The sequence below is a fragment of the Silene latifolia genome, unplaced genomic scaffold (assembly GCF_048544455.1).
Source record: "Silene latifolia isolate original U9 population unplaced genomic scaffold, ASM4854445v1 scaffold_160, whole genome shotgun sequence".
NCBI classification, from domain to species: domain Eukaryota; kingdom Viridiplantae; phylum Streptophyta; class Magnoliopsida; order Caryophyllales; family Caryophyllaceae; genus Silene; species Silene latifolia.
This window is the reverse complement of record NW_027413144.1, coordinates 211,687-224,517: the sequence shown is the minus strand read 5'-3', so window position 1 is coordinate 224,517 and position 12,831 is coordinate 211,687. Positions and strand designations below refer to the sequence as shown.

The following is a 12,831-nucleotide window of genomic DNA, read 5'->3' as shown; positions in this document are numbered from 1 at the left end:
GAAAAAAAAAAGACACAAATTAGATTGAGTCGTAGATGTAAAACAATAAATTAAATGAAATAATAGTATTTAGATAAAAAAAAAGAAATAAATAGAAAAGTAAGTTTACTTAGTATATTAGGTTAGTAATTTAAGTAATGGCAATAGATGAAACAATTTCAAGTATATAGTGGCAGTAATAGAAACAAAAAGTTTACAGTGGCAAATTTAGAAAAAAATAACTTTTACAATGGCAGTGTATGCTTTTATCTCTGTTGTACTGCATATGTTTACGTAACTTTGGATAAACTAATGGTCAAAATGACTTTTGATAACCACGAAAGTGAAAGAGAGCGAAAACTATAACTGATAGAGATAGTAAATTGAAAGAGTGTAAATATAGTGCGAAAATAAATAGACTTTATTATCCCGAAAGTAAATAGGGTAGATCAGGGGCGTCTTGAAACAAATGGAGACCCGGTGCCCCGCAAAAAAATAAGGCCCCAAATATGAAGTATAAGTGTACTATACTTTAATATTTGTAACGAATTTCATCAATAAAGCTTAGAAATTCGTTGTTCAAAACTGGAGGCCCGATTCCTCCGCCCGTGGTTGCACGGGGTCTTAGACACCTCTGGAGTAGACTATTTATACGGGGTAGTGATTTGTAAATTGCAAGTGAGTAAAAATAAAAATAGAAACCCAAGGAATTAAATAGAACGACCCAAAATAGAATACGTAAACAACTCAAGAGATAAAATTAAATTGTTACTCCCTCCATTCAACTTTTATCAACCCATTTCAATATAATACCTCTCACATATAATGGAGAGATGGGGGTGATAATTGTTGAATGGAGGGAGTACTATTTATCTTCCAGACTTCCATGATCTCATTTCACTCAATTTGGTTAGTTATTTTCTCAATTCACTTTATACATTTCTCTGATTCTATATGTTTAAGTATCTACGTCGAATCATATTAGCTGAATTGTGTTTTAATTGTTGTTGAATCAGGTTTTTAATCGAAGTTTTGATGCTGAATCCTGCAATTGTGTATGCATTTCGGCGATTTTGATTCAGGTAATTTGTTGTTCATCTATTTTTTTGAGTTCCTTTGCTGATTTTGATAAATTTGCTTCGTTTTTATATGTAAATGATTGGAGAATTGTAGGTTAATCTCACATATGCAGAATTAATTGAGGAATATGTGACATTGCATTTAAAAGTCTGAATAATTCAATTATTTGTCGTTTCGATGCCGATAGCCCGATCATAATGAGGATAGTAGCTTTAGTGTTAGTGTAGAACTGTAGTTTGATGATTTTATTGTGAGAATTTTGAAGTTTAGTCACTTTAATCCGAAGAAAGCGGTTTTAGAAGCCACTAATATGTCTTGGATCTTTAATAATATTGATAATGTAGTAAGTAAACGGAAAAAGCCTAAGCACTTCATTCTTCGTTATCATCCTTCATTATTGAGGTTAATTTATGCGCGATTTTGGTCCCAAAGGAGTATGTATTTTTTAATTCAATATCTACTTTCGTTTCGTGATCTTTCGTATTGTTATTATATAGAGATAAGGAGAGTAATAGAAATATAGAATAGAGCAATTTGCTATATTGTATAAGTTGCTTTTTTAAAGTTATACCCGGCATATGCTTTGGAGATGAATACTTTAGTTTTTATTGTTCATATTCAGAATTCCTGTTTTAATATTCTGGTCGCAGTTGACAAACCAAGTGCATCTTTGTTTATGTCGGCTGTGTCCTTTGGAGTTTGAGGGTGTGGCTGAAAGATTACTATGCTTATGTTTGGCGTTCTTCCCGTTTGACTTTTGGAGGTTAAAGTTTCAAAACCTTGTAAATATATAATTACAAAATTAACAGGTATCATATGAGATTATCATAGCTATAGTAAAAATGTCAGTGGAGATTGCGTAAAGTTAAATGGGAATAAGTGAAGAACATTGTACTACGGAGATAGTATTTAATTGGCTTCTGTATCAGTTTTTTTGAGCTAATAGGATATAATCGAAGTTGAGCGTAAAATAAAGAAGGCTAAAAGCAAGGGAAACTGATTTTGATATTTTCTCCTTTGAGTTTGTAGTAGGTAGGGGTCACTAGGGGATATAATCATATAATAATCTTTCCAATTACATTAGAATTCGGCCATTTGCACTCTGCGAAAGCCTTCTTGCAGTTCCCATGCAGAAGAGACATTGAGAATGTTCCTTTGTGATCAGTGCTGTGAAAAACTAGTGGAGTGCTAATAGGCGGCTTCTAAATAGAACACAACTGTTCCTTTCCATCTGATTGTTTCATACTGAATTTGTAACTAGACACTGGTCGTAAATCTGTATGTAAATGTGTGGGCCAAAAGGTGCAGTAAAAAAAAAATACAGTGAAGTATCTACTTTTGTTTTGTCTTGGGTATATGTCCGAGCTAGCCATCTAGAACAAGATTTGCACAATAGGGTTCTAAGTGCTAACTATAGTTCTTTTACCAGGAAAAAAAGTTGCCAGGTTTAATCTCCCACAGTTTTGGGTTAGTTGTTTTGACGGATTCCTCATCAGTAGTCATCACAGCACCACGTAGTACACAGGATATGGCATCTAGGTATCCTGGAAGATGAATGCCGATACATGTTTGTATGATTCTGGATGTGATGTGAAACTTACCATGTGGATTCTTAATGGATTCGGTAAGAACAGAATATTTTGGAGTTTTTTACATAGAGCCTAATAAAGATACACGATATGCATGTCACGAGAATTGGCTAAGTGTGAATCAGTTCACGAATCATTGACGTTGAGCATGTTTGGTAGCCCAGTCTAATTCTACTATGAAACCATTACCCTCTTTCTTTTATCTCATTTGTCCTTGTGTTATCCGAGCAGTTTTGTTGCACTTCTGTTTTGTGAACACTTAGATCAGCATGTCAATCGGTTGAAGTTAAAATTATAAAAATAAAGATCGTAAGACTCTTTGCCTATATACAATAACTGGGCCCTTTCCTTGCAGCCCCTTTTTAATAAATCATAGTCATGAGTGATAAATAAGTTGTGTTTCGTCAAAGCCCCCATCGCGTTTTTTGGGTTTGAAATTTTGTGAAAAGTGAAATATCAAAACTACAACACCTATTTTCATGGTGTTTTTAAGCTAAATTACGGTACAAAATTCTTTCGTTGTATTTGTAGTAATCTTCTTATAATACATGATATTTGCGGACATACAAAGTTAAGGAACTCTTATGAGAACATGATCTACACAGTGAAACAAGTACTAGCTAGAGAAATATTAGAAAGAAATTCTACTAATACAATGATAACATGCTGTACATGTTTTAGTTTCCACGACATGATATTGCTTAATTTGACATAGATAGATATTACTAAAATCGGACTAACCCACTAACCCAGGCACCCAGCAAATCTCAAGATTGTATCATTGTAGGAGATAGTGAGTTTCTAAGGTTTTTGGGGTGAGAATTGCATTTGGAACTTACAAAGCTCACTACTAAAAAAGCTTGAGTTCACCCGTTTTTACCATCGAGACGCCTTTGTAAGCACGTTGAACTAACTAGGTAGAGTTATTGTCGGTGTGATGGCAGGGAACAAACTGATCATATGTTGAGAAAAATATCTTACTTTCGTCGTCTTCTAATCTCCATGATGTATTTGGATAATAGTCCCACAAGGGAGAAGACATGGGAGGACATGAGAAATTGCTTCCTTCACTGTACTTATCATAAACTGGTTTAATTGGTTCTTCTGAAGTAATATCTTTCCATATATCATCCATGGAGTAAAATTCTTCTTCCTCGTTCTCACCGTCTTTTTTGTTCTTGTTTTGTTGCAGAGCTGATCTGTCAAGTGCTTCTGCGCTGTGAAAGCTGCCAGTTGTCTCCGAAGTAGTCTTTGAAGTAAATACTGCACTGTCTGATGAAGAATTGTAATCCAAGAAGGATGAGGACGAGGACGACGGGGACATTTCTCTCTTCTTTTGTGCTTGCTTTCGCATATGTGTTCTCCAATAGTTCTTGATCTCATTATCCGTTCTACCAGGTAATCTCCGGGCAATCCGTGACCATCTGCATTTAATCATACATAAATCATTTGTTTTACCATACAAATCTATCACACCGTAGATGGCTTAGTCGTTAAGTTATATGTGGTTTGCTTATGTAAATTGTTAATCTGAACCATGTCTTTCCTATGTAAAAATATATAGAAAATCTTGTTTTTGATAATTATTAAGCTACCCAAAATCCAAATGGTTAAAATTTACCCTCATATAAGTATATTCATACCTATTTCCCCACTGTGAATGAAGCTCAACGATAAGTTTCTCTTCAAGAGGAGTCATCTTTCCTCGTTTAAGCCCTGGATGAAGATAATTAACCCATCTTAACCGGCAACTTTTGCCTGTTCTTTTCAAACCTACAAGCAAATTGGGGTTAAAAAGAGATGTTCCTGATAAAAGTTCTCCATGCTTCAAACAGTCATACCTATGATTTGTCTCCCGCCACCTTCAAACCTGAAACTTTAGCTATGAAATCCCATCGTCGGTCCCCAAACAATCCTACAAAGCAGGCCAGTTGAACGTCTTCTTGTTCTGTCCATGGACCCTTTCGGACTTCCTCGTGAACCATGATATTTTTTTTTGTCTCTACAGCTTTGGCTTCTTTTAAGATGGATTCTTCCTAGTTATTGTTTTTTCTGGATGGAAGTTGGTTATGCCTCATACTACTAGTATATATAACCTCAATTTAGAGTTTTTTAACCTTTGAGATAATCCTGATATTGTTAGAATAATGCTGAATTTGATTACCACCGTTCATGTGTTCCCCACACATTCTTGTCTTATGATGGCCACCTTATCATGTGATGTAAGCCACTAAAATACTTTAAAATTTTAATTTGGTGGATTGATATGCTACTGTAATTATGGTTTGCTTTTTCTCTGCATTAGCCACATTATTTATTTTCTTGCATGAAATCTGGATAGCAGATCAATTTTTGTTTAATTAATCCTCATAGATCACATTTTTCTGCTTTCTATTTCTTTCTTTCCTATATGAGATGGTGGGATGACTGGATGTTTATTAGTTATTATAGATAACAATTTATGTGTTTATAATTTATATTAGGAAATGATGGTCAGTATACATTAGATTAGACTAATTTTCTTACATATCCTGATAGAGGATGTCTATATGTTTTTTTTTTTTTTTTTTGCTGGATACTTCCTCTTCCTTTTTCAATATTTCCAATGGAGCCAAAGACTCGTTACTTTTTGGTTTCGGATCATGATGGAATAAATCAAAATGGCTCCTTGTAGTGGTTGCACTACTTTCTCTTGTGAAGTAGCGGTCCTTCGATGTAGTCCTCAACGCAATTATCATCTTGGGTCATTCGGCAACATCCTCTGTGTAGCTAACACATGGGTAACGCTGCGTACATCCGACCTCACTACTTACCCTGCAATTTACGAGAGCCATTGAGAATCGGCAATGGGGTAATGTTGTTGTAATTCCTCTTGCCGTCCACATTGAGTCATTGAGATATGCTGTTTGCATGCCTTAACTTTTGGTGGAGGCCACCAGCCCACCAATATGAATAGTCTTGAAAGAAAAGATAGTTCTTTTAGTGATAATTTGTCTCATGTAAGGCCATTTTTCCTCCTGAAGATACTCTTGCATGTCTTTTTTTTGGTAATATATGATCATTGTGGAAAAATATAAAGGGACACTGGTCAAGGTTGCCTAATTCGTTATGAATAGCCACACCTACTACATCATAAGCTCCTACATAGTGCCGCCGTTTATATAAGTTTTAAGTAATTACCATAATAAAATACGCTCAAACAGATTCGCAATTTGCTGGGTTGAGGGAATCTGGTAACCCAGGGGAACACAGCTGCAAACATGCAGTTCAATTTGTTAAAGACAGAGGCCGATATAGATACATGGTCAATTGTTTTAGGTGTTCCCATTATTTGCGATTATTACGTATAGGGATTGTTCATTTGTTAAACGGTCTGCTTGTCTAACTGGCATGCCCTAATGAAAGTAAATTCCCAGCTACCTGACTTTGTGAGTTATAACATTGTAGTACTGTACCATATTTCTAGTTCACAGCTTGATGGATATTTAATTGTTTTTTTTATTTTGTTGATGTTATCATTTATAGTGCTTGATTTTTGTGCCTTCAATTTCTTTTTGATGGGATTGTTGTGTGTTTTTGTTGACCTAAGTTGTTTTAGGGTTTTCTCATATACAGTAGTTAGAAATTCCCAACTTTATCTTTCAGTTATGAGAAGTATAATCTTCAGTGCTGTACTCATAATCTCATATGATGTTGAGGACTTCTGGTATCAACTAAAGAATTTCTTCATTGCTTTAAATGAATTTTAAGTTTGAAAAAAAGGACTGAGGAGTGTTTTTAGTTAGTGCATGCTAGTTTGGATCAACAAGACAACAATTAGAATTTTATCTTGGAATTTCTCTTTTCTGCTAGACGCTGCCTTTCCCGTCGTTTTACTTGAGAAATGCAAATTTTTGTTTGTAAAAACACTTGCCTCATGGCATGAGGCATGTGTCTTGCCCCTTGTTGCTAGGAGCCCTATTTTATCTTTTGTGCTAGTGTAGATTCACTCTTCAGGTGATCCCACATGGTTTATCATGCCTCATCTCCATTTAGACAGACTTACAGTGACATGTTTGTCTATTCTATCCCATATTATATGCCTGCCTTTATTGCTGAAAGCACTAGATTGTTCTTGTGTTATTATTTCTTGTTATTATTATGATGCAATATTTTAATAATTACGCTATAGTGTTTGATTTCATTCGAGTTTACTAAAAGAAATACTTGGTTAAAAACAGAGAACATTTTGTGGCTTGATCATTAGGAAATCATATCGTGGTTCTGCAAAGTTACTTTTCCCTTTCACTTTTATATTCTATTTTTATTACAGCATAAGAAGTAGTACTTAGAGAATAGAGAACAGTAACATCAAACGACCGGAGTATTAACACTGGTTTATTTTATTTATCAGTGGTGCCTGGTGCAATTGCCAATTATTTATGTGGTGTGGGGTGGATATACTATACCCAGCATTTTGCAGGTGATGCTTGAACCAAAGATTAATTTGTTTGATGAATTGAGATGCTTTTTCCTTGCTTTAGGGTCTAACACATAAGTGGAATGAGGATGAAAGTGTTTGCGGAAAGATTAACCCACATGACGTGTAAACCACATGGGATTCCTGAGTGATCTCGATTTTTTGACACCTTGTGAAAATAAATTTAGAATTACAACTTTCTTCTTAGCCTTGTCTTCAAGTATCTTCTGTTTCCTTTTAACCTTGTGGCAAAAAATGAGCTGATAGAATAGTAATAACAGATGGCACTGTAAACTGTAGTATTATGAATTAAGAATTTAAGATGCTTCTTTTGTGGCATCTTCTTTCTCTTTATTGAATCAGTTCATCTAATTGGTTGCCTCTCTCTGGTCATGATCAGGGAAAAGATCCTCAGAATATGAATTTCGTTTATTTCTTTATATTATTAATTTGTTTGTCTGGAATAATTTATACCGTTCTTATCCCTGTGCAGTTAATGTGTGTCGCAAATCCTACAAAGAGGATTAATATTTAATAATTCCCTGATTAAGTGGATATCCAGCTTGCAATTTAGAAAAGTCTGGAACACTTGCTTTACCAAAAGGTATGCTTAATCTTTCAAAGCAATATTCACAATTGGATAATAGTCTGCCTTTCGTAAATGTTTGTTGCCGTAGCGAGACTGGAATGCAAAATTTATTTCACTGATATTTGGGAATAGTATACTGAAACGGGGGATTGCTTGTCTTAGCACCATAGAGCATGAAGCCATATCGCTGTATAATAGGGTTTATTTTATCACTTGATATGCCATTTTTTCTGTTTGCTGTGAAAAGGGTGGCTTCAGACAGTGCATTCATAATGTGTACCCATTCGATGGCTGACTTCTTTTCATCCAGAATAATCCATTAAGGATCAACAAAATCATGATTATAGAATACAGAATTGTGATGCTAGCCTATGTGTTTATAGAGCTGAAAACCTAAGCTAGTTATCTCAAATGCTAGAACAGTCTCATCCTCTTTGATAAAGTAATGACAGTTCCTTGATAAGTTTGGTAGTGGGATGTGTTATGACCACAATAGAAGAGCCAAAGAGCAGATTTGTGTGTGTAGATATCATTGTTGTCCATAATTGGAGCGTCTCATTGGGGAAGAGAGTCATGAGAACAGTGTCCTCATTGATAATGTGATGATAGTTCAAGTTTGTAGTGGGATGTGTTACGAGTTACGACAACAGTAGAAGATTCAGAGAGCAGATCTCAAAGCCTGAATTTTGTAGTGTTTATTTCAGCTACTTTTTTTATTATGAAAGTTACAAAAACAGTATTCATGTTTCTTCGAATTAACGAATTTACAGAAGTGTTGCTATAAAACTCCTGAAGTTAATATATTTAATAGTTCAACTTCGGACAAGAATCATATTTCCTCCGTCTCAATCATTTGTTTCCCCCTTTTATTCTTTGTTAGGAGTATTTTAAGCAAAGGTAAACAAATGATTGGAACGGTGAGAGTACTCCACAGTTAGATCCCAAATGAGCTTGCATCTTTGGCATGAGTAGAGGCAGTTTGCATCTAATGGTCTTTTTGTTTACACCCCCAAGCATTAGCTGATGCTTGTATAATGGATACACAAAGGTTTAACTTATGAACGTGAGTTAGGTGGAATTTTATAATGAAGTGAAGTTAGAGACATCTGAAGAAATGCACTTTAAAATCGAAGAAGGGAATAAGCCAGGCCTATACGGCCGAGAGAGGGATCATTTCATTAACATAAAGGAGATTTCATTCTAAAACTGAATGTTTATAGGTCGAGTCATCAATTATAATTCTCCTTTTAAAAAAGTAATTAATGTGTAAGACCGTTGTACACTATACAATAGTTATTTTGTATGTTGAGTAATTTATTTGTTGATGACAAGAAATGACGAATGACCATCTCACTTTGTAAAGTAGTCTTATTCTATAACTAGTTTAAAAAAATTTACGTATTCTACAAGTTTCCAAATGGTTATACAATGATGTGTGATGCAAGTTGATCTCTCTTAAGACTAGATATTGTCCGTCTTAATATTAAGACCTTAAGACGGGTCAAATAGTGCCTCATTTGGATAGATGTAAGTGTGACAATTTTCAAAAACAAGAAATTTATATGGAGTCGAATTCCGAACATTTTGATCTTTTTTTCTCTTTTACCGCGATGTGTCTTGGAATCGGGAGAGGCTGTTGCGGCCTCAAGTGTTAAGCGACTCTTGTGCCATAGTAGAGTCAATGCTGAAAATCCGTACCCTTAATCTGAATTTGATTACAATAGCGTAGATTTTATTTGTGAGCTGCTGATAAGTGGTGCTTTTTAACGGTCTATAATCTACAATAACGAAAGGTCGTTCTCATATCTTGAATTCTTGATAATAAGATAAGTGCAAGTTGCTGTTTGTGGCCTTGATGGCTTATCTGCATTAACTTTTTAATTTTATCTAAATGCCAAAGAGTGCAATACTGTGACAACCCCATTAGGGAAGTACAGTAGTGCACGTAAACGTTTTATATCAAAATAGTTTCATTAAATGTTAGTGGAGCTGTGGTCTGTAGAATTCTATTTTAACTATGTGCATGTTTACGTGGATGGGGCATCGATTTGAAATTGGGAAATATATATTCTGTGAGAATATACACCATGATCCCTGGGCACTTAAATCATTTGGTAGGAGTTTTGATATTAATAGTTATTGTGTGCGATCATTATATGGTGCGATTAAGAAAAAAATGAACATTTTATGTTAAAAAAATCGACTATTGTACGTTAAAAGTGATAAAAAAAAGTGATCACTTTTTAATAATAAAAAATGGATTCCATGTAAAATGATCTCTAATTCACCATTTATTTTAAGATGATCACTTTTTCTATCATCACACCATACGACGATTGTGTAATCTAATTTGTAGGGTTGATATAGCTTAATTAAAACTTTTAGATTGGAGACATTTGAATCCAACCTTAGGTCATTCTTCGTAACTGGTTAGCTAGCTTGTGGTCATACGTGGCTGGCTCATATCTATACTGCACCAAATGGTAGACAACAATAAAAATGTTTAAATGAGAATTGCAAAGATTACAAAGGTATAACATGGCAGTATAATGTTGAAGTTTTGACAATAGAAATGTAAAAATCCGACATTTGTTTACTGTTACAATATGTGGTGGAATTTTTGTTTACTGTTACAATATGTGGCGGAATTTGATAACTCCATAATTGGAGTTATAGACTACACACTTAACAAGACATGCCTATTGCCTAGTACTCCCCTCATCCCGGTTATTTGTTTACCTTTTCCATTTTAGGATGTCTTATGCATTTATTTACCTTTCTATAGTAAGTAGGTTTCTTATGAGTAATTTAATCATACACATCCATTATGTCCGCTTGTCATCCACTAATAACCATCATAAATGGTTCCCTCTCTTTCCTTGGTATTTGTGTCAAAGCTAAAAGTAAACAAATGACGACGCACAAATGACGAAGGAGGGAGTAGTATTTTTACTAATGCATAGCTTTTTTTTTCTGAGTTAACTAATGCATAGATACCACCATTGTACACTTTGCTAGCTAGACAATTTTGAGTTACTTGCATATTTGCTCTATGATTCTAGACTTTGTAGATTAATGTAGACAGAAATACATTATATATTACATAACATTGGTCATATATTTGAGCAAGATTTGGTCTTGTTGAATTTGAGAATATACTCAATAGTATTCATCAATTTATTAATTATTATGGCACAAGTAGAAGTGATGATATTAATGACATGAGATGGTACAATCTTTACTAGAAAGTAGTAAGGAGAAAATAAGAGGATCTCAAAACCAAATATAGACTTGGTTACTGTCTGTGTTGCTTGTTTCCCCAAATAGTACTGCTGTAGTTACTAGTTAGTGTTGGGAATTTGAGATGAATGGATCCCCATTTGAAGTACAAGCCTTTTTAGGGGTGAAGTGTTGGGATGCTCTCTTTGATTGTATATTGTCTATGAAGGTGGGTAGGCTGATATTTGAGATTTTTGAATGAAAGTTCTTAAATCTTGTACGACAAAATTCTGTTTGTGCGAGCCGGTAAGTCGATGTTAAGTATAAGTGTCACCGTATGGTACCTATGCGGACCATCGCAATAAGCATAAACATTTTACACTGAGTTTCCCATGTTGGTTTTTGCATGCCCTGCATCATTCACAGTCAAACTTCTTGAGAAAATCTTTTGTAATACTTCGAACTAGAGACAAGACCATACGCCGTCACCCTGCACCTGGTCTAGGATGAGCTTCCCGTGTCTTTCGCTTTAGGACTAGCATCCTCAATAATCTCAAATTATAGCAGTCCTAATCTTGCCAACATCAATATCGGCTTGCATGCCTTTTACTTCCTAGATTTCGAAAAGGTTGAAAGAGGAAGTGATAAGATCATAATATAGCACCATGCAGTTCTCATATCGTATGACGAGGGATATGAATTACACGTGACTCCACCGTCTCTCGGAGTTTGTCCTTCAAAACCCGCTTCATAAAGACAATGACTGGAACTGAAGCGTGGATAACATATAAATTTCTCATTCAAAAGTGTCACGTACAGCGTTGTTCTAATTTCTGTTGGATGTAAAAACCAATTAAGAGATACCTTCAAAAATTATTACGACATATGAGTATCTGCTTTAGCCAAATAGTGATTATTCCATCGAACATTTGTTATTAGGGAATTGCAATCACCAGGATGATTTCTGTAATGTTTATTTAGGCTACTTTTTTAGTAATGAAAGTGACAAAATACGATTCCTTTTTCTTTGAATTAACGAAATAAAATGTCACTTTAAAACTCGTGAACTGTCACTATAAAACTCATTAAGTACACGGTTTCTTTAGAAAAGAAAAAGGCCAGCGTAGGCAACACCATACCTCTGCTCATGTCATCTTTCATCTTGCACTGAGACGGAAAGAGAGCAGAGGGTAAGGTGAGGTGAGGCCCTTTGTACTTGTGAGGCAGTGTGTTTCATTCATTTGCAAAGGTCAGTTTGCTCTTTACAATTGCACCATTTTTTAACACTTATATACTAAATCTGTGTGGTCCTTTGGGCTTGATGAGTTTAGAAATTAGCTTTCTTGCTTTTGGTGAGTGTTGCTCAATGCTGTTACATATTATTAATTATGTTTGGCTTTTGCAGGAAGCAAGGAGGCCACACAAGCAGAGTTCAAGCGGATTCACAAGGTACTGTGTTTGTTTCGTTTTAGTGTACACCTAGCTTTGCCACTTTGTTGTTTCGGAGATGTGTTGCACGCTTACCATATCTGATGTTGACATTGTCAGTGTGTTTGTTGGCACTTAGGTAGATTCGCATTTAGGCTGTCTGCCCTATTTTCTCAAATGCCGCCTTTAATGCTGTGATTGTCAGATAGATAAACTAACTTGAGGATCAATCCGTTCACTGTTGATTAGCTCGTCAGAAAATCCTGCTTTGTGGTGTCTATGAATGTCGGTTGTTTTAGGAAAACGTAGGGAATTAGGCGATTGCAACCAATAAGGAAACTCAGATTTGTAGGCAAAGGTCTTTGGGGGAGGTTGTTGAGTTGTTCTGTGGCATTATTGTAGTGGATACAAGGCCACCCAATATAACTGTATACATTTTACATTGAATTGTTTTGCTTAGGGGCTTGCTTAAAATTATGGGCTATGAG

At 35.1% G+C, this 12,831-nt stretch overlaps 1 protein-coding gene and 1 long non-coding RNA gene across 3 annotated transcripts; one reads left to right on the top strand and one right to left on the bottom strand.

The window, feature by feature from the left end:
* The first annotated feature begins 906 nt into the window (after positions 1–906).
* LOC141638026 (uncharacterized) lies at positions 907–12,423 on the top strand. The gene is made up of 6 exons (XR_012541975.1): positions 907–1,061; positions 2,489–2,504; positions 2,599–2,683; positions 3,841–4,046; positions 7,601–7,711; positions 12,321–12,423. It is a non-coding gene; the product is annotated as an uncharacterized LOC141638026 (long non-coding RNA).
* On the bottom strand, positions 3,147–4,706 carry LOC141638025 (transcription factor MYB59-like). 2 transcript variants are annotated; one of them, XM_074447478.1, is made up of 3 exons: positions 4,490–4,706; positions 4,292–4,421; positions 3,147–4,072 (listed from the first exon to the last, which is right to left on the bottom strand). In XM_074447478.1, the coding sequence occupies exons 2-3, from the start codon at positions 4,345–4,347 to the stop codon at positions 3,562–3,564; spliced, it is 567 nt and encodes a 188-aa protein (XP_074303579.1). In that variant the 5' UTR covers positions 4,348–4,421; positions 4,490–4,706; the 3' UTR covers positions 3,147–3,561. The 2 variants fall into 2 exon arrangements, with proteins under 2 accessions (XP_074303579.1, XP_074303578.1); XM_074447477.1 differs by having other exon boundaries at positions 4,292–4,660.
* Positions 12,424–12,831: the final 408 nt, after the last annotated feature.